Raw genomic sequence first — 22,928 nt, 5'->3', positions numbered from 1 at the left:
CGGTGAAGTTTCTGGGTCGTATTTTTTCCTCAGATGTCTTCCCAGCTACTGCGAACATGAGGGGGAATGCTCTCAGTCCTGGAACACGTTCTTCTGCGACTGCTCGGGAACCGGGTACACGGGAGCCACCTGTCATAACTGTAAGCAAACGGTCGCAATTACATCAAAAACAGTGCTTGAGAACATCGTTTACGTTTTTAATAGCTACAAACTTGCAAAAAAGAAGTTTTTTGAGGAAAATATTCCAAGATTTTCTTAATTTAATAGATTTAATTGGACCCCAACCAGTTTGCAGTTTCAATGCAGTTTAAAATTGCAGTTTCAACGGAGCTTCAAAGGGCTCTAAAAGATCCCAAACGAGGCATAAAGGGTCTTATCTAGTGAAACAATTGTGATTTTCTGCAAAAAATATGTACTTTTAAAACACAACTTCTCGTCTTGCACTAGCCGTGACGCACCAGCATGACCTTACATATTGCATAATCACGTCGAAAGGTCACGCGTCACATATGTGAAATGCACACCTGCGGACCACTTTAAACAATAAACTGACACATAGACATTAATTGGTATCATTCCACATGCAACAATGTCGGAACGGTCCTCTTTCTCCACTTTTTTAAACACTGGAGTGGTAGTCGGCATTTGTCATGCATGACCTTTCGACGTGATTATGTAATATACGTAAGGTCACGCTGGTGCGTCACACGGCTAGTGCAAGACAAGAAAGTACACATTTTAATTTTTATTGCCGAAAATTACCCTTATCCCTCGGTTGGGATCATTTAGAGCCATTTGAAGCTTCGTTGAGATTGCAATTTTAAAATGCATTGAAACTGTTGAGGTCTAAAAAAGTCTATTCAAGGAAAACACCACCATTTTTCATTATTATACTATGTTTTTACCTCAGATTAGACAAATTTATACATGCCTTTCTTTTTCAATGCGTACACTTAATCATTCACCCGTTGTGAATGTGTTAGCATTTAGCCTAGCCCAATTCATTCCTTAGGATCCAAACAGGGATGAATTTAGAAGCCACCAAACACTTCCATGTTTTCTCTATTTAAAGACTGTTACATGAGTAGTTACACGAGTAAGTATGGTGGCACAATATAAAACGTGGCGATTTTTAAAGCAGATAAAAATGAGAACTATATTGTATGGCCGAAGAGCACTTAGTTTGCAGCACTTTGACCTTGGCGCTCAGTAACATCATCACTCTGACTACTCCCCCTCTTGCTCAAACTTACCGTCAATAATACTGCGCCCGATGTCGAAGTGCTGCAAACTAAGCGCTCATTTTTATCCGTTTAAAAATTGCCACATTTTATTTTGTGCCACCACACTTACTAGTGTAACTATTCATGTCTTTAAATAGGGAAAATATGAAAGTGTTTGGTGGCTTCTAAATTCATCCCTGTTTGGATCCTAAGGAATGAATGGGGCTAGGCTAAATGCTAACACATTCATGACGCGCTGTACAAAGATAAGTGTACGCATTGAATAAAGATAGGTATGTATTAATTCGTCTAAGTTGAGGTAAGAACATAGTAAAATATTGAAAAACTATGGTGTTTCAAGACATTAAATTTTTTTAATAAAAGTGGAATATTCCTTTAGTAATGCTAATTATATAAATACATTTATACCACAGGGCTGTTAAATGCTTCATTCTGATTGATTGACAAGTGTTCTACGGGTGTGCATTATTTTTTAGTAAACGCACACCTAAGAAGTAGTTCCGGGTCTGTATACCACATTACAGTTCCATATCACTACGCCAAGTTTAACTAATATAACGGATGTGTTAGGAATCGGACGATGAATGAACCCAAGTGCAGACGTGAATAGACAATACAGGACTTTATTGACGAAACAGGGTAAAAACAGGAAAACAAAACCCACGAGGGGGCAAACAAAACAGAGTAAACACTAAATACACTAAACTACACAAAACTTCACGATGATCAAACATAAACTGGACTAGATCTTTATGACAACGTACTCACACAGGACAAAACGAACCCGTACAAGACACCAAACACAAGGACTTCAAATAGGGAAAACTAAATGACACACACCTGAAAAGAATCACAAGTAAGGGATCGGGGAAAAAGTGACAAGACCCGGAAAATGCGTGGTCAGAATAAACCAATACTAAAACCACGTATCTGCCACATGAAACATTGTACTGTCAGAACCCTGCCATGTTGAACTAGATCTAAATACAAACAAGGATCTGGCAGGATCCTGACAGGATTTATTTAATTTTAACAAATAAAGCATAAATATATGTGTGTGGTAGCAAAAGAAAGAAATGGAAATAAATGAATAAATTAACTATCAAATGTTTAAGTCTAAGACTTTAAATTTTAAATTCTTTATCTTAAATTCTTTAAACTTAAAATTATAGTATAATTTTTTTGTTATAGTCTTTGTACAATTTCACAGGCTTGTTTATCGGTTTATCTCACAGAAGAATGAATGCAGGAAATTTGTGTATGTACATTTTATGAGAAATAAAAAGTACTGTTTTTATTGTAATCATAGTCATTCTTTTAAAAACGTGAAGCAAATAAAACGGTGTGTTCTACAAACTCATTTTTATTTACCATAGGATGAGGCTGAACATGAACTCACTTGACATGCTTGTTGCTTTTTTCCATCAGCCATCTTTGAACCCTCCTGTGAAGCCCACAGGCTTACAGGAAGTGCCTCGGGCTTCTTCTCCATCGATCCTGATGGAAGTGGACCGCTTAAATCCACCGTCGTTTACTGCAACATAACCGGTGAGACCTCATTGGAAAATAATCATCCTACATAATGTAAAGAACATTCAGTGAAATATAACCTTGATATCTTTAATATTGAATCATGTCGTTGATCGAAATCAAACTTTGATGCTACAAATTTCTTTATTCGATTATGAGACTTTAGCCTGGATTTCACAGACAGGGTCACACATAGATATATTTTCACTCATTTTAGGAAGTAAACAATCAACAGATTTTTCACTTGGGCATTTTATCACCTAGAATTATTTTTTTCCACCTTCATGTGCAAAAAAAGCCTCAACACTTTGGCTCTTTCAAAACATGGCATGAGCAGTAGAAACTTATGGGAAACCTGTCTGGAAAGCTGTCATTATTTCCGCAGTTCCATTTGGCGCCGCTAATGGCGTGGAAACCACACGCAGGACCTGCGAGTCTATATTTTCTTATTATTTGTGGTTTGAGAGTTCTTGAAGGCACAGGGTTGTTGAATTGTTCAAAGGAAGTTTTGGCCAGAGGGAAATTCGCTCGAGTCCTCGCGAAGGCCGAATCATTAATCAGACCATGAACTTGTCCGATCGCTGATGGATGTTGCGCTCTCTGCCAGCGCTGTCCGTGTCCCCGTGGTGGAGAAAGACGGTACAGGGAAACCAGGGCTGGGTCTGTTTTGTCAGGCTGTTATACATGTGACTTTTTTCTTGAAATATGTTCTGCAGAATTGTAATAAAGCATTGCTCTCCTCTTTACACACATTTGAACTGGCACACAAACTTTAGTAAGCCGTGCCCCATGATGTAGAGTACTTGAACACCTGGCACATGCCAACACAGGGTGGGTAAATATAAACCCAGTTTTGGGGAGTTTGCATGCCGGTGCGTGCCGAGAATCAACTTTCACATGGGTTTGGGAGTATTGTTACACACCTTTTTTTTTTTTTAAAGCTAATTGCAATTATTCACCTATTGCATGTTCCCATATAAATGCATGTTTGTGTGGGTTTGGTTTGTAGATGACAAGGTTTGGACCGTAGTTAAGCACAACAGCACAGAGATGGTACGAGTTCAAGGGTCGTCGCCCCAGAAGCCTCACGTGAGGACGCTAAACTACAGCGCGACTCTGGAGCAGCTCCGCACGCTCGTGGCCAGGTCTGAACAGTGCCAACAGGAAGTGATGTATCTGTGTAGAAAGTCCCGCCTCTTCAACACATGGGGTTGGTATTACTTACATTTACTTTATGTATTTGCTCATAAATACATCACAATACAGAAGTAAAGTCGATCGCGACTTCCTGTTTACTGAGACTTTAAAGGTGCTGTGTGTAGATTTTAGCGGCATCTAGCTGTGAGATTGCGAATTGCAACCAGCTGCTCAATCCAGCTCACCCCTCCCTTTCGAAACGCATAGAGAAGCTACGGTAGCCACGCCACAGGACAAACATGTTGTCGTCTGAGACAACGTAGTGACAAAATGCGCTCTGTAGAGTAGTTTGTCCATTTAGGGCTACTGTAGAAACATTGTGGTGCAAAATGGTGACTTACATGTAAGGGGAAACGCGTTATATTTAGATAAAAATGTAATAATTCATTATGTAAGGTATTGATAATAGAGTTATGTATATTATATTGCATTTCTGCAAAGAGATCCTGCTGAAAGTTTCACAGTGCACCTTTAAGCAATGATTTGTTAGGCAGGATATAATGTAATCCAATAATGTTCAATGACCTAACGTAATATAAAGTGCTGCTTGATATTTCCCGATAATTCTTTCCTTGCAAGAAAAGCTTCACTCATCAGTGTTCAGTATCTGAAGAGTCTATCTGTGTCCTTCGAGCCTGTGTTTTCGATTAAAACGCCCCACCTCATTGGATGATAAACCTTAAGTGGTCTTAATTCAGATCTATCATCTGACTTGACCACAATCCAATTAAAATATTAATTGATGGAAAACTGTGACATTTATGAACTAGGCGTTGCTTGAAATTGCTCATCAGCTCGTGCCGGGTACAGAGAATTTGCATAATGAGATTTGAGCTAGGGTCCAGATTGTAGCACTTTGGTGTCTTTAGCGCAAAAATACAATTGTCCAGATTTCCTCTGCAGTAATACAAGATGTGCAGTAAATGCTAAATGTATGAGTAGAAGAGTCTCTGAATCTGCTGGGAATGTCTTTTCACTTGTGTTAACCTCTGAGAAAAGCCAAATGCCAAATCTAACATTGTACACTGCCAAAATCATACATTTAGCTTTTTTTAATGTTCTCAAATGTATTTTTTAACATTTTAGATTCTAAGTACTGTAGTGTAAAGGTCTGCCTGTCTGTCAGCTATCAGTCTGTTTGTCTGTCTACCTGCTATCTGTTTGTGTATGTCTGTCTGCTAACTGCCTACCTGTCTGTGTGTTTTTTATCTATATGTCTGTCTGTCCATCCATCACTCTCTTTGTCTGTCTGTCTACCTGCTATCTGCTTGTGTATATCTTTCTGCTATCTATATATCTCCCTATCTACCTGTATGTCTGTCTACCTCTCTATCTGTCTATTGTCTGTCTGACTGTCTTTCTGTCTGTTTGTCTATCTATCAATTTCAATCTATGCATCCATCCACCCATTCCCCATCTACCTGTCTGCCTGTCTGTCTTCTCTCTGTCTGTCCATCTGTCTGCTATCTATATGTCTGTCTGTCCATCTGCTGTCTGTCTGTCTATCTATCTATCTATCTATCTATCTATCTATCTATCTATCTATCTGTCTGTTTGTCTGCTATCTACCCATCTACTTGTCCCCATCTGTCTAACTGTCTGTCTCTCTGTTTTTGTATGTCTGTCTGCTATCTGCCTACCTGTCTGTGTGTTTTCTATCTATATGTCTGTCTGTCTGTCCATCCATCACTCTCTTTGTCTGTCTGTCTACCTGCTATCTGCTTGTGTATATCTGTCTGTTATCTATATATCTCCTTATCTACCTGTATGTCTGTCTACCTCTCTATCTGTCTATTGTCTGTCTGTCTATCTGTCTGTCTGTTTGTCTATCTATCAATTTCAATCTATCTATCCATCCATCCATTCCCCATCTACCTGTCTGTCTGTCTGTCTTCTCTCTAAGTCTGTCTGTCCATCTGTCTGCTATCTATCTGTCTGTCTGTCCACCTGCTGTCTGTCTATCTATCCATCCATCCATCCATCCATCCATCCATCCATATATATATATCTGCTTGCCTGCCTGTCTGTCTGCTATCTACCCATCTACTTGTCCCCATCTGTCTAACTGTCTGTTTTGCTGTCTTTGTCTTTCTGTCTGCTATCTGTCTGGCTATCTATCTGTCTGTCTGCTATCTACCTAACTATCTACTTGTCCCCCGTCTGTCTACCTGTCTTTCTGCCTGTCTTCTCTTTAAGTCTGTCTGCTATCTATCTGTCTGTCTGTCTGTCTGTCTGTCTGCTATGTACTTGTCCCACAACTGTCTGTCTTTGTCTTTCTGTCTGCTATATAACTGTCTGTCTGTCTGTCTGTCTGTCTGTCTATCTGCCTGCCTGCCTGCTATCTACCCATCTTCTTGTCCCCATTTGTCTAACTGTCTGTCTCGCTGTCTTTGTCTTTCTGTCTGCTATCTGTCTGGCTATCTATCTGTCTGTCTGCTATCTACCTAACTATCTACTTGTCCCCCGTCTGTCTACCTGTCTTTCTGCCTGTCTTCTCTTTAAGTCTGTCTGCTATCTATCTGTCTGTCTGTCTGTCTGTCTGTCTGTCTGCTATGTACTTGTCCCACAACTGTCTGTCTTTGTCTTTCTGTCTGCTATATATCTGTCTGTCTGTCTGTCTGTCTGTCTGTCTGTCTGTCTATCTGCCTGCCTGCCTGCTATCTACCCATCTTCTTGTCCCCATTTGTCTAACTGTCTGTCTCGCTGTCTTTGTCTTTCTGTCTGCTATCTGTCTGGCTATCTATCTGTCTGTCTGCTATCTACCTAACTATCTACTTGTCCCCCATCTGTCTACCTGTCTTTCTGCCTGTCTTCTCTTTAAGTCTGTCTGCTATCTGTCTGTCTGTCTGCTATGTACTTGTCCCCCAACTGTCTGTCTTTGTCTTTCTGTCTGCTATATATCTGTCTGTCTGTCTGTCTATCTATCTATCTGCCTGCCTGTCTGCTATCTACCCATCTACTTGTCCCCATTTGTCTAACTGTCTGTCTCGCTGTCTTTGTCTTTCTGTCTATCTATCTGTCTGTCTGCTATCTACCTTACTATCTACTTGTCCCCCGTCTGTCTACCTGTCTTTCTTTCTGTCTTCTCTCTAAGTCTGTCTGCTATCTGTCTGTCTGTCCATCCTCATATGTCTGTTCTATCTGTCTGTCTACCTGTCTTTCTATCTGTTTATCTGTCTGGCTGTTTCTGTCTGTCTGTTTGTCTGCTATGTACCCAACTATCTACTTGTCCCCCAACTGTCTGTCTTTGATCTATATGTCTGTCTGTCTGTCTGTCTATCTAACTGTCTACGTGTCTCTCTGCTAACCACCTAACCATCTACCTGTGCCCCATCTGTCTACATGTCTGTCTGTCTGTTTGTGTCTGATTGCTATTTATCTGTCTGTTTGTAAGTCTATCTGTCTATCTTTTATGAATCTCTAATATTGACTCATTACCCAATATGAGTTGTTGCATTACAATAGTAAATATCATGATGGATCGATATTTGAATATCTTCTGTACTTGAGTTGTGGTGTATGTCACCTTCATTGGCAAATGAAGAAATATGTTGTTATTTGCTTCAGATGGGACGCCCTTGTCCTGGTGGCTGGATCGGGCAGGCGAGAGAAGGACGTACTGGGGTGGATTTCTCCCCGGGGTCCAGCAATGCGCCTGCAGTCTGGATGAGAACTGCATCGACATGAACCATTTCTGCAATTGCGACGCTGACCGTAGCTCATGGTACACACATTCTCGTATGGGTCAATCTTATTTTCAAGCATCCGTGCGCTTTCAGTTTTTAGTTATTGTGATCCTATGTTTACACTTATTTTCTATCGATATCATCTTAGCAAATGTTTGTGTTAAGAAAAACCATGGTGGCAGGTGACCAGCCACATAAACCCGGTATTAAAACAGCTGTTGTTTTTTTCTCAACAGGGAAAATGACACAGGAATTCTGTCCTACAAAGAACACTTACCAGTGACCGAGATCTTGGTGGGCGACACAAATCGTACGGGGTCAGAAGCGATCTACAGGGTGGGATCTCTCCAATGCTACGGTGATAGTACGTAAGGCTTTAAGCCTAGAGTCATGAGACTCCTAAATCCAGAGTGATCATTAAATATTGAGATAAGAAGATTCAGATTTCATTTAATTGAATCTCCTGTGATCTCAGGGTTCCTGTGGAATTCTGCCTCCTTCTACCAGGAGTCCTCATACCTGCACTTCCCGACGCTCCAGGCCGAGCTGAGCGCCGACATCTCGCTCTATTTCAAAACAACGGCACCTTCAGGAGTCCTCCTGGAGAACCTGGGCGTGAAAGACTTCATCAGACTGGAGCTCAGTGGTACGCACCTACATTACATTACATTTATGAATTCGGCAGACACCTTCATTCAAAACAACTTACATGTGTGTTCCATTTACTTTTGTGCTCCTAACATAATGCACTACCGGATGAGCTACACTAACACAATTTCCTTTAACAAATTTCAAACAATTGTGTGCCATGAACATGAACCTCAATTGCGTAAATGATTCTGATGCTAAAACAATGCAATGTAATTCATTTTAGTAAATTGCCCCTTAAGTGTGAATCCAGACCCAACACATCATTCAGATTCATTCGCTCAGACCATACGCCTAGTTAATGCCTAAGTGTGCAAATAAAATCATAAAGCGTGCTCCTATTTAATAGCACAGCATTAGTTTTCACTCAAAAACAGTAGAAGGATGCAGCCAATTTCATTTAAAAAAGCAGTTTTACTCAACAGTGCCGCTGTATTCGGTCGCCTCTGAAATCGTCTGCTGTGTAATTACTGTACACGGTTCAGCGAGGCCGTTCATCTTCATCCCTCTGCCTGCCTTCATCTTTTCATTTTTTTTCAGCAATTACAAAGGCTATTTTTCCATCAAATGTTCCCTGTACACGGCTCGTGCATATAAAAGAGATGATTACACCGTAAACATGAAAATTGAAAGGGCTCGACTCACCTTCACAATCACATAGGGCAGAGTTACATGTGCTGGACTTTAACTTATTTTTTAATTCAAACAGCAAGATTTAACTTAAAGGATTACTCCACTTCTTGATAATTTACTCACCCCCATGTCACCCAAGATGTTTATGTCTTTCTTTGTTCAGTCGAGAAGAAAGTTTTCTGAGAAAAACATTCCAGATTTTTCTCAATTTAATAGACTTTAATAGACATCAACAGTTTACAGTTTCAATGCAATTTAAAATTTCGGTTTTAAAGGCCACTAAATGATCCCATCCAAGGCATAAGAGTCTTATCTAGCAAAAAGATTGTCATTTTTGGCAAGAAAAATAAAAAATATGCACTTTTAGACAGGGCTCTGAACCGGTTCAAGGAACGAAAACGAAAACCGGAAACGAACGAAATTTTAACAGGAACAAAAACGAAAACTAAAACGAAATCAATTTTAATCGTTCTGAACAGAAACGTTTATTTAAAATGACCATTAACCAGTTAATAACGTTATTTTATCGTTTTCTTTAATATTGTACTTATCAGTGACCAATCATGATTTGAACAGTACAACATGTGACTTTGACACATAGCGTGAGTGAAATGCCCGCGCAGCAGTCATCGAGTCTCCGGCCCGATAGCATTTGTCTTAAATAACCACAAAGCTACCCATCAAATGTTCAGAGGTATGTTTAAGTTAAAACTTGCTTGGAAATATGAAGATGCAAACTGTAACTCAAAAAAGCCACGGGACTTATACCACTGTCAATTACTTTTTAGATGGGTCTCCACCAAGAAATTCCTTTTTGTTATTATTCGTTAGTCTTAACAAGTCTGTCTGCAATATTGAAGGATGTGGGGGAGAAGTACAGTAGCCGGGAATCACTGAGGTAACTTACAGAGGCACATTTAACATAAACATCCAGCAGAGTATGCTGCGGTTTCAACCAGTAAAAGACATGGTTGAAAACGGGTCGTTTTTTTCAGCTGTTTATACTTAAAATGAATGCAGGTATTTCTTTTGTGGTTTTAACAATTAATGAAATGTTGAAGTTTAGTTATATCATGTGTTATGTTATTATTTTTGTGTGAAAATTAGTCTGTATGCATGCTTTTGTTAAAGTATAGCCTGAATTAAAATAACGTTATTAACCGGTATTTTTTCTAAGTAAACCGTTTTCGGAACGTAAATGTTCAATGAGGAACGCAAAAACGGAAACGTTAAAATATCGATTCTGCTCGGAGTGAAACGATTGATAATTTTTTTCGTTTTTAAGCCCTGCTTTTAGACCACAACTTCTTTTCCTGCACTAGCCGTGTGAGGCACCAGCGCGACCTTATGTATTACGTATTTACTTCGAAAGGTCACGCCTGACGTACATACGCTAAACTTCCACTCCAATGTTTACAAGTATGGAGGAAGAGGACTGTTCAGATGTTGTTGTATGTGAAATGATACTAAGTGTGTCAGTTTATTGGTTAAAATGGTCCACAAAAATGTGTTGGCGCGTCACACACAATTTCCAGGAAAATATTATATTTTTGTTTATATTTACAAAATTGTTTACAAGAAACAAAAGTAATTTCTAATTATTATTTAATATTTATTATTAAGTTTAATTCCAATTATTATTAATTATGAAGCATATATCGGCACCGATATATCGGCCTATAATTGTTAACAGCATGGGTACTTTTGGACATCGGCAAATAGTTTGAAACAGCTAATGTGATCATTTTGAATTGTGTGACAATGACAACAGAATTGCAGTTTGTATGCACTTAATAATTTGAAACAAGAAATAAAAACAAAACTATCGGTATCTATTAGTATCGGCAGATGTCTTTGTAAGTAATCAAATATCATACAGGCACTGAAATAATGTATCGATGCATTCCTATGAATTTTTATCATTATTCACAATGTTGTTACATATAGCTAGCAAAATCCTCATGAATATATTAGAAATAGCACTACATTTATTTGCTAGTAATTTTTTCCTTTTGCATTTGGTCTTTTTTGACGTTCTTCTTTCCCTTTGCAATACGATTCCCACAGTGTCCTTTGTGGTGACCTTCACGTTTGATGTCGGATTTCAAATTATTATTTAATATTTATTATTAAGTTTAATTCCAATTATTATTAATTATTAAGGATATATCGGCACCGATATATTGGCCTATAATAGTTATCGTCATGGGTATTTTTCTTACTTTCGGACATCGGCAAATAGTTTGAAACAGCCAATGTGATCATTTTGAATTGTGTGACAATGACAACAGAATTAAAGTTTGTATGCACTTCTAACGTAATAATTTGAAACGAGGACTAAAAGCAAAACTATCAGTATCTTATTAGTATCGGCAGATGTCTTTGTAAGTAATCGAATATTGAACCGGAACTGAAATGTTGTATTTGTGCATTCCTATGAATTTTTATCATTATTCACAATGTTTTTAATATGTTACATTTAGTTAATATGATTATATTAGAAATAGCGCTATATTTGTTCGCTAATAAATGAAAGCACTTAAATAAACTTTTTGCATTTGGACGTTCTTCTTTCCTTTTGCAATACGATTCCACAGCGCCCTCTGTGGTAACCTTCACGTTTGACGTCGGAAACGGTCCTGTGGTCTTGACGGTAAAGTCTCACGTGCCGCTGAACGACAAGCAGTGGCATTACGTACGAGCGGAGAGGAACGTGAAGGAGGCGTCGCTGCAAGTAGACCAGCTGCCCTTGCGCTTCCTGGAAGCCCCTTTTGAAGGCCACACCCACCTTCAGCTCAACAGCCAGCTGTTTATTGGTAGGCACATCCACGAGTGACAGCTCTGTGCCAGTGGGTAGCGGAGAAATAATACCTGTGTAATGCCACCCAGATGTTGTTGTTAATAAGATTTGTATGCAAATTATTAGAATATTGATTTGCAGTTATTTCTTAGTTTTAGAAATGCTTTGGGGGGTTTGTTATTTCGTCAAGTATGAAGATATTTTGTATTTAACCCCCAGGAGGCACGTCCTCAAGACAAAGAGGGTTTCTGGGATGTATAAGGTCATTTAACATCAATGGGATGACCCTTGACCTCGAGGAACGGGCTAAAATGACTCCAGGTGTCAGTTCAGGCTGCCCGGGACACTGCAGCAGCCAAAACAGCTTGTGTCATAACAGAGGAAAGTGTATAGAGAAAAGCAGCGGCTACGTTTGTGACTGCACACATTCGGCCTACGGAGGACCCAACTGCAAGAAAGGTACATTATTACAAATGTCTTTGTTGTTTTTTTATTGGTCAGACAGATTTTTGTTAAGTAAGGGGAATTATTTCCCACATGCTTATAAGGAACGATCAGATTGGCTTTGGTTACCATGGGGCATTTTTCTTATTCATCAAATTGTTGTGCTTTTGTTTTTTTTTCACGTTTTTAGAATTTCTTATTGTCGATTGTATGGGATAAAGGTCCAGTATCTCATCAAAAGCAATTTAAACTTTGCTAACTCACCGTGCCTCTCTGGTATATCAAAGAGCGTTCCAGCAAGAAGTTTAAGAGCTTGGTAGCCTTGATTTATGAAGACAGCGTCAGGCTTATATTCGCACCTGATCAAAGCCGAGCAGGATAAAATATGAGATATCGAGAGCGATTCTGCCATTTCTTTCTCCGTGGCCGCTAGCCACTGTTGTTTGGATGAATTCTTCTCAATAAGCTTCAACCTGACCAATCCCAGCGGACCCTCCATGTCCATCACGCTCAATGCTAAATCCTTCTTCCGTCAATACACCCTTTATCACATTTGATCCTCTGATATGCCAGACAGCAAACCATTCAATTCTCGGTGAATGAGAGCGTGTACTTGGCTTCGCTTTATTGGACTCCAGAGGGATGGTGTTTCTGTTCAGATAATATTATGAGTAAATGAATACCGCGTGATGCCTAGGGGTCAGTTTAAGTCCAAGCATAATTATGCATTCATTTAAAGTTAAATCATTTCCTCAGTTTTGGACTCTGGCCATTTCGCGTCCTTGGCGTTCGACACCCCATTACTATGCAAATGGGAAAAGAAAACAAGGCCAATCGCTGTCTCGGATCTGCCCGGCGGTGCTCACCCGCTTTTGTGTTTTTCTCCCTTGCAGAAGTTTCCGTGTCCTTTGAAAGCGGCTCATCTGTGACCTACACCTTCCAGGAGCCTTTCTCCGTGATGCGCAACCACAGTCGGCAGTCCTCTGCAATCTACGCCCAGAACAGCAACTCGCGAGAGAGCGTCGCCTTCAGTTTCCTCACGACTCAGACGCCCGCCATGCTTCTGACCGTCAACACCTACCATCAGCAGTACATGGCTGTTATTCTGGCACACAACGGTATCTAAATAATTTTTCTCTTTTATGTAAATCTCAAGCATAAATATATGGGTGGATCTTACCTGTATAGGTTAGATTTCATGAATGAAAAAGATATTCTTATATTTTCCTGTAAAATAAGGGCTAGCTTTAGGAATTATGTCTATTAGACAGACAGATCCTGTAGATAGATAGACAGACAGACAGACAGATAGAGGCAGACTGTAAATAGATAGACATATGGAGATGGATGAATGGATGGATGGATGGACAGACGGATGGACGGACAGACACTGTTGATAGATAGATGGACGGACAGACAGACACTGCAGATAGATTGACAGATTGACAGACAGACAAATAGAGACAGACTGTTGATAGATAGACATACGGAGATAGATAGATGTATGGATGTATGGATGTATGGATGGATGGATGGATGGATGGATGGATGGATGGATGGATGGATATATGGAGTGATGAACAGACAGACAGATACTGTAGATAGATAGACAGATGGACAGCCAGACACTGTAGATAGATAGACAGCTGGACAGACAGACACTGTAGATAGATAGACAGACAGACGGATGAACATACAGACAGATGGACATAAAGACAAAAACAGACAGACAGACAGACAGACAGAGATGGATGGATGGACGGATGCACGGGCGGACGGACAGACAGACAGAAAGGCAGAGATAGATGGATGGATGAATGAATGGACAGACAAAAAGACACTGTAGATAGATAGACAGATTGACAGACAGACACTGTAGATAGACAGACAGACGGACAGACAAACAGACAGACAGATGGACATAAAGACAAAAACAGACAGACAGACAGACAGAGATAGATGGATGGGTGGACAGACAGACAGAAATGCAGAGATAGATAGATAGACAGATGACAGACAGACACTGTAGATAGATGGATGGACGAACAGACAGACAGATGGACATAAAGACAAAAACAGAAAGACAGAAAGGTAGAGATAGATAGATGGATGGATGGATGGACAGACAGACAGATGGAAAGGCAAAGATAGATAGATAGATAGATAGATAGATAGATAGATAGATAGATAGATAGATAGATAGATAGATAGATAGATAGATAGATAGATAGATAGATAGATAGATAGATAGATAGATGGACAGATGGACAGACAGAGACAGACTGTTGATAGATAGATGGATGGACAGACAGACAGACAGACAGACGGACAGACAGATGGATATAAAGACAAAAACAGACAGAGATAGATGGATGGATGGATAGATAGATATATGGATGGATGGACAGACAGACAGACAGACAGACAGACATACGGACAGACAAACAGACAGACAGATGGATATAAAGACAAAAACAGACAGACAGACAGACAGAGATGGATGGATGGATGGATGGGTGGATGTATGGATGGACGGACGTATGGATGGACAGACAGACCAAAAAGACAGACATACAGACAGAAAGGTATAGATAGATAGATAGATAGATAGATAGATAGATAGATAGATAGATAGATAGATAGATAGATAGATAGACGGATAGACGGATAGACGGATAGACAGATAGATAGACGGACAGACACTTTGACAGACAGACAGTATAGATGGAAAAATTTTTTTTTGAAAAATCTAACAGTAAGTGACCCTGAACTTGTGAACGAAATATACAGAATGCCTAAATTTCCTTTGACATTTTCATCCCGTAATGACATGTGCGTGAAAATCACAGTCTGGTCCCAGCCAATCAGGGCTGTTCTTTGATTACGTTAAAGCTGTGGGTGATAACCGCAGCGATGATGATAATGGTGTTGTTGATGATTGGAGAGGAGCATCTTTTCATGCGATTGTCATATTTCACAACAGCGGTCAAGCCTGCAATTACCCTCATCAGCGAGGAACGTAATTAGGCGTCCGAGAGTGTTTGCTATTTGATTCTGTCACTCATGTCGCACATTGCCTGTCCGTCTCACGTCTCGTTGGGTCCGGCAGGGAGTTTGCAGATCTGGTATCGGCTGAACAGGGAGAAACAACCGGACGTCTTCACGCCAGCGTCTGTTAACCTGGCCAACGGACAGCTCCATCGAGTGCAGATCCATAGAGAGGGAAAGGACATGTATGTTCAGGTGAGCAGGGAAGAAATCCAATTCTTCGTTTTGTGTATCAACATCGAATATTTGTGCAGTCGCAGTGTCAAGAATGTATTATAAATCAAAAGCATAAAAAAGATTTGCACCCCACGCCAACAAAATGTATTTGAAGAATCACGCAACAGTAAAGTATATTGAACTTGATGCATCTCTCTCTCTCTCTTTCTCCTTCTTGTTCTTCTCAGATTGATAGAGATACCAGTGTAAAATACAGCCTGTCAACGGACAAAGAGTTGGTCACGATAAGATCTTTGACATTGGGGAAAGTCACAGGTAGGCAGTTTAATTAAACTCCAAGATTAAAGCCGTAGGTGTTAAAAATCCCTTCTTAACTGGCTAATTCGACAGGCTAGACCACCTTGAGATGGTTTGATAGTCAATAATCCTTAGTTTGGGCACGCTGACACTGAATTGCAATATATAGGGGAATAATATTATTAAATAAATAAGTAATTGAGAATAAAAGCATCTGCCAGATGCGCAAACATAAAGGTAAATATTATCGACTAATAACTAAATTGCAATTTTTAAGAAAATTGTCATATTTAAGGTACCATCTTCTTGTTCCTCCATAGGCAGAGCTGGTCTAGATGAGGAAGTGCTTCAAGCCGGATCGAGAGGTTTCATTGGCTGTCTTTCGTCGGTTCAATTTAATCATTTGGCTCCCCTCAAGGCAGCCATTCTGAATCGAGGAAGCTCATTAGTCAGCGTCCTCGGTAATCTGGTCGAGTCGAACTGTGGCGAGCTGGCGGATAAATCTTCATCCAGATCTTTATCAGGTTGGTTTAGAGTTTTAAAAAAATAATTTGAGGTGATATTGGCCATTTTGAAATCTCTTTTTTTTATTGTCAGATCATGCAGACACTGGAAAAAATCTTCCAAACGCTGGACAAAATGACTCGGCTGTAATCGGAGGTACGAGCTGCACCCTTCTCCTCAAGGGCCCTAAAAGCACATTTATAAGTATTTATATCAACAAATATTTATTCTGTCTTTGACAGGTTTGATAGCAGCAGTAGTTCTCATTACCCTCTGCGCCGTGGCCGTGATGACCCGCTTCCTCTACCGCCATCGACACGACCGTACCCGGCAGATGGCTACGGTCAAGGAGAAAGATCACCAACCCAGGCCAGAACACAGGTACCGGGCCGAGCTGGATTTACACAGCGCCATGAGAGACAGCAGGAAAGAGTATTTCATCTGACCTGTGACATCAAACTTCACTTGAGTCGCTCTGACCCTGCCTGTGACGCCAACTCTGCGGACAGCAAGTGGGAATCGACTGAGCCAAGTGGACACAGCCAGTGCCCTTCACCTTCCCAACCACTCTCATAGCATCCAGGATTCAGGGAATAGATATTACTATTACAGATATTAGTGCCCTTAATAGGCTCCCAGGCAGGGCGGGTGGTCAGAATTGAGGATCGGGAATGTTGGTACTGAAACTAATACACCCCCCGTGCAACAGAGGCAAGGACCGGATAACATTGCCGCATAAAAACGATGACGGATATCTGCGACAAGCAAGCGGGATTATGGTGGAAATAAACGGATTCGCTTCGTCCTCAACGGAGTCTTACTCGGCAGAGTTAAAAGATCAGGTGGCTTCAAAGCTCTGGAGCTTTACACAAACATGGCCTTCAGCCCTCCGCTGACGATGGAGAAACAAACGTTTGGAGCGACTCTCTTTTGCTTCTAGGGCTAATTATTTAACCACACAACAAAGAGATTACAGAGGCGTTTGCGCGGACAAGCGAGTCACTCTGGCAGACAAACAAACGCTCGGTATGCGGGCCGTGAAAATCCGACCGGCTTTGGTGTTTTATTAATCCTACACGAAGTGCGAACTCGATGTACTGATGCAAATAAAGAGGGTGATGTTACCAGTGAGCCTCCTTCACGTCCTCTTTTTTTATCGCATTCATGTTGCCTTATTTGAAGACAACATGAAATGGCATTCACAACGTCTTTCGTTTTTGTAATGTGAGCTAATTTTAAATGAAGTGATGACATTTATTATATAGATGAGTATTATAGATGATTTATTCGGTGAAACGTAACGTAGAGCGGGTCTATTTAATCTATTGAGATTTGTTATTGTAATGTTATTTTCGCCAGTTTTAAGACGCACCATTTTTTGCACTGATGTATCATAATAACTCAATGAAACCAGCTACATTTATTAAGTAAATAACATCTTTTTTGATTTTATATCGAATTTAAACTCGCTCATGGATATCTTTGTTTATTGAACGTGTAGGCATTAATGATATAAAAAAACTCAATATCAGGGTCTATGTGCGCATATCCTTGTCTTCTGCAGAAGCAACATTTCTGTCAACCTATAATCTTGGTTGATAGAAACGTTGTAAATAGGTTGCAAATGCAACAATACATCCTATTTACACAACGGCTCTAATATAATGTCCCTATGATTCCAGAAAACAATACAGTAAATTACATTTGTGTCATATTTTACTGCTGTATACCACAGGCTGAGCAGAAATGAAAACAAGGTTTTTTGTTTAATCACCGATGAATATCGGGTTGCAATGTGCAAGCATCCCGCAATACGCTTGTAGACTGTAATAATGGGAATTTATTCTGGCTGGCTCCTGGTTTTAATGCTTTACTGCGTTCTGCACGAGTAATGGAGTCGAAATATCATTCACATCCTGTTAAAAGTTGCAAGGCCTTTCCCGTGTGATCCTCAAATGCATCTTAGATCATATTATGATTTCCTCTTTGCTGACATACCGGCAAGAGATGTAATCCAAACATAATTGGTTCCCGGACTGAACGTGATAAAATAAAAAAAAAAACCAGAATAGCACGTGAAAGGGTCAAGATGTACAGATCCCTCCGATGATACCCAGTGTGAAGCTTTAAGGCGTTATCTAATCATCGCCCCACCCAACCCCCTCGTTTGTCATTTCCAGTGGAGTCGGGACAAAGAATCAGTAATGCTAGATATTTATCTAGCCGTGATCTATGTAAATGTCACTCCTGCAGTGGCACGGAGATGATGGATCCTCTTTCAAACAGCCCTGGGCTCAGAACCGAGTCCGGTGTACAGCTAAATCCATCTCGGCGTAGATAAACACCAGCTGGAACGACCGGTTTCTCTCAATAGATTACAGAGGTAGTGAATCTCTCAGCTCAGATATTAATACTTCTGAAAATGACGCAAAGCCAAGGAAGCTTATTCCCAACAACTTCAACAGCTCTGAGGAGTTGGAGATATGATGTTTGTCTCTTAAAGCACAGTACAGACTGAAATAGATAAGTATGGTTTGTCAATGCATTATAAAATATGAAATTGTGTTTGATAAACTAAAAATGGCCAGTGAAGTTGAATAATGGGCATCATAATATAAGGAGGATTTGATTGGACGAAATGCAGTGTAGTGCAGGATGAGTCATCAGTGTTTTTGGTTTAATTTTATATGTGTGTATATCAGTCCACACATGGATTAAAATGCACAAAACCTTATGCCGTTGATTTCATGGGATATTTAAGAAACATCAGTTGTTGACGTTTCTACAAAGTGTGAGTTCACAAATCCAGTCATGACCCTTACGAAAATTAACCAAGGTTATTTTGGGAACACTCCACTTTTTGAAAATATGCTCCCCTAGAGTTAAACATTTAATTATTAACGTTTTGGAATCTATTCAGCTGATCTCCGGGTCTAGCGCTAGCACTTTTAGCATAGCTTAGCACAATCCATTGAATCTGATTAGACCATTAGCATTGCACAAAAAAATCGATATTTTTCCTATTTAAAACTTGACTCTTCTGTAGTTACATCGTGAATTAAGACTGACAGAAAATTAAAAGTTGTGATTTTCTAGCCAGATATGACTAGGAACTATACTCACAAACAGACGTAATAATCAAGGACTTTGTTGATGTAAAATGGCTGCCGCAGGTGTAGTGATATTACGCACTGCCCAAAAATAGTCCCCTGCTATTGAAAGGTACTTAGGGGAATATTTTTGGCTGCTGCGTAATATCATTGCGCCTCCTGCAGCCATTTTACATCAGCAAAGTCCTTGATTATTACGCCAGAACGAGAGTATAGTTCCTAGCCATATCTGCTTAGAAAATCGCAACTTTTAATTTTCTGTCTGTCTTAGTACACGATGTAACTACAGACGCGTCAAGTTTTAAATAGGAAAAATATCCAAAATCTTTAGTTATTTTTTTAGCGCAATGCTAATGGTCTAATCAGATTCAATGGACTATGCTAAGCTATGCTAAAAGTGCTAGCGCCAGACCCGGAGATCGGCTGACTGGATTCCAAAAAGGTAAAAATCAAATGTTTAACTCTAGGGGAGCTGGAAAATGAGCATGTTTTCAAAAAAGTAGTGTCCCTTTAAGATGAAACTCACAGGGTGCATAAAGCTGCCGACGTGTGAGGTGCGCTGCTCTCTATCTCAGATACCATGAACGTCCAGCCTGCCAGAAAGCTTTTCCCACAGCGAATATGTCACACTGTTATCTGGACAGTTGCATTGCCTCGGTAGATTGAACAAGGACGAAATCAAAACAAAAACCAGACGAAGTTCGGTTGCCTTTAAACTGTGTTATGAGTCAAAACTTGTTGATATAATATACAGTTTTCTTATGATTTATTAGGAGCTTGTTTTCTATGATTAGAAATGTACAGGTGTATTGTACATAATTGTATATTTAATAAAAATAATAATAATAATAATAAACAGAGACATTTTTATAGCTTCATGTCCTATATTTCTGTGTCTCTTTTCTTTTCCTCCTCAGAATATTTATGATATAGGAATAGATATGTTGAAACAGATTTTGACATGCATCTCAAATCTGTCCTGGTCTTGACAAGAACTAACAAAGAGTTTTGTCCTCATGGGCTCACTTTCATTAGGCGAGTGTCAAATGTTGAATGGCTGTGAAATTGTTTTCGAAATGACAAAAATGTTGGAGTTAGATTACTTAGGGTGAGTTAAAGTAAAGAGCCGTTCACATAATAACGTTAACTATATTAGCGTCCACATTTATGCCAATTAGCTTGGGAGGCGCAACAATCACACAAATCATTTAATGGCATTAATTAATATTGGATATTTTCTTAAATAAAAACGCTTGTAAATTGTTCACATGTCATTGAATTTATAAACATACTGTTTCTGTTGCATTTACACAGTACACCGCAAAAAAATGATTTTCAAGAAAAAACTTCTTATTATTTTTGTCTTGTTTTCAGTAAAAATATCAAAAAAATTCTTAAATTAAGATGCTTTTTCTTGATGAGCAAAACGACCCAAGAAAATAAGTCTAGTTTTTAGACCAAAAACATCAAATTAAAGTGATTCTGTGCATAAAACAAGCAAAAAATTCTGCCAATGGGGTAAGCAAAAAATCTTGAACATTTTTCTTAAACACTAAATTCAAGAAAAATTTGCTTACCCCATTAGCAGATTTTTTTTGCTTTTTTTATGCACAAAATCACTTAAATTTGATATTTTGGTCTAAAAAGTCTTATTTTGAAGAAAAAAAAGCAGCTTAATTTTGAAATCTTTAGATATTTTAACTGAAAACAAGTAATTTTTTTCTTAAAAATATTTTTTTGCAGTGCAGCGCAGAAAATAAACGTTAGCTGCTAGCGTTTTTGAAAAACGCGCACTTCCATTGAAAACACAAGGTGACCGCAGGCGTAAAGGCTTTAGTGTGCAAGCCCCCTTAGGCCAATGAGCTTTCACTGTGGGCGGGGCTACGCAATCGTGTTTCGTTGATTACAAGTTTTTTGTTGGAACAAAAACTCAGAAGAGAAGGGGTTACACCTTGAGTCTCTTTTAAAAATCTAAGTTTGGCTTTGCTTATCGCACTTAGTCTTTAAATGAAAGTGAGACTGAGGGCAACAATCTTGATCAAATTTTCTTTACAGGCAACAAATGCAACCCAAGCTTCATTGGAATTCATTGTGTGTTCCAACACTGAATTCGAAAGAAACCGGAAGATAATTCAAGGTCTGTTAAAAGCTTTTGGAGGGGAATTGAACATTCATCCATAATACCCCGTGTGCTGACAGCACTTTGGAGACTGTATCAGGTATCCGCCTGTCATGGAAAATAAAGAGCAGGTAAATGCAGAGAGGTAACGTAGAGAGTCCCTAATGCACAAAGACAGACGGAAAGATATATGGTGTCAACAGCGACCATTTAACAAGTTGTAGGACAAAAGGTTGAGTGTATCAACTAACAGAAAGCAAAATCCAGGACACTGTATTTCCACTTTTCGACCTGTTTGGGGAAGATAAGGCGAGAGTCGTGTCACCATTTTCATTAAATCATTTTTACTTCCTGTGCGATTTCAGGATCCGAAATTAATATTTTCTCCAACTCGCTGATGAATGTGGTTGTACATTTTCTCTCTCTCTCTCTTAAATGGGAATATGCAGTGTAAACATCCACACATCACTGCTGGCAGGTCCAAAGCCAAAAACATTTAAAAAATATATAAGCCAATATGTGCATTCTTTGGTGTTGTCATGTTCTAACCCTATTAAACCAGACATGTCGTCACAATAATTTTACAGTAACTTTTCAACCATTTGCGTTATCAAAAAAAAATCGAATTGCTCCTGAAAGTAGACAAATATATAGTTTATAATGGGAATTTCTTGCTTTCTGTCAACCAGTCACTGTTGTACACATCACAAGATAATCAGGCTGAATTTGGGCAGATTTCACCCCTTATGACAATCCTGTGTAAAATCCTGATCATCTTTGTGGTTGAATTGATTATCTTATTAGATTTTCTTGTAGTGCGCGGTGTATTAAGAACATCTGAATCTGCTCGGAAGTAGGGCTGCATAACGATTAATCCCGATTAATCGTTTGCAGGATAAAAGTTTTTGTTTACATCATATATGCGTGTGTACTGTGTATAATAATTATGCATAAATAAATACACTTGCATGTAGGTATTTAAGGCGTATTTACATGTGTATAAAAATTTTTATATTTATATATAATTTATATTATATATAAATATTTAATCTATAAATATTTTTTCCTTAAAATTATACATGCATGTGTGTATATTTATTTATACATAATTATTATACACAGTACACACGCATATATGATGTAAACAAAAACTTTTATTCTGCAAACGATTAATCGGGATTAATCGTTATGCAGCCCTACTCGGAAGCCTGTCGGATGTGCTCCGATCGCAAATCGGAAATATTCAGCATGTTGAATATTTACGATCAGAAATCCTGTTGTGTGGGGGAACCTCAAGGAGAAACGCACGCTGTAAATTGTCACAGTGAAACAAAATGATACCGAATCAGGGCGCGAGCTGATTAAAGACGAAACCATAACAATGGCAATCATGGTGCATCAGGCACAGTCCGAAGTGAGATGGACATCATAGATGAAAAAAGCAGTCCACAGTATTAATGACATTTCTTGACGTAATTCATGCATATTTTA

At 39.3% G+C, this 22,928-nt stretch overlaps 1 protein-coding gene across 2 annotated transcripts in view; it reads left to right on the top strand.

The window, feature by feature from the left end:
• Positions 1-19,132, top strand: part of cntnap5b (contactin associated protein family member 5b) — a 70,829-nt gene extending 51,697 nt beyond the window's left edge. The window contains exons 11-24 of one of the 2 annotated variants that reach the window (XM_065244624.2): positions 34-140; positions 2,673-2,792; positions 3,784-3,984; positions 7,539-7,695; positions 7,894-8,021; positions 8,133-8,303; positions 11,536-11,754; positions 11,958-12,197; positions 13,076-13,300; positions 15,292-15,425; positions 15,635-15,722; positions 16,025-16,228; positions 16,311-16,364; positions 16,451-19,132. In XM_065244624.2, the coding sequence (XP_065100696.1) occupies positions 34-140; positions 2,673-2,792; positions 3,784-3,984; positions 7,539-7,695; positions 7,894-8,021; positions 8,133-8,303; positions 11,536-11,754; positions 11,958-12,197; positions 13,076-13,300; positions 15,292-15,425; positions 15,635-15,722; positions 16,025-16,228; positions 16,311-16,364; positions 16,451-16,653 (2,251 nt within the window). In that variant the 3' untranslated portion in view covers positions 16,654-19,132. Of the gene's footprint in view, positions 1-33; positions 141-2,672; positions 2,793-3,783; positions 3,985-7,538; positions 7,696-7,893; positions 8,022-8,132; positions 8,304-11,535; positions 11,755-11,957; positions 12,198-13,075; positions 13,301-15,291; positions 15,426-15,634; positions 15,723-16,024; positions 16,229-16,301; positions 16,365-16,450 lie in introns of both variants that reach the window. The other variant, XM_065244623.2, reaches the window with a different exon arrangement.
• Positions 19,133-22,928: the final 3,796 nt, after the last annotated feature.

The sequence above is a fragment of the Paramisgurnus dabryanus genome, chromosome 24 (assembly GCF_030506205.2).
Source record: "Paramisgurnus dabryanus chromosome 24, PD_genome_1.1, whole genome shotgun sequence".
NCBI lineage: Eukaryota > Metazoa > Chordata > Actinopteri > Cypriniformes > Cobitidae > Paramisgurnus > Paramisgurnus dabryanus.
This window is presented reverse-complemented; position numbering and strand designations above follow the sequence as displayed.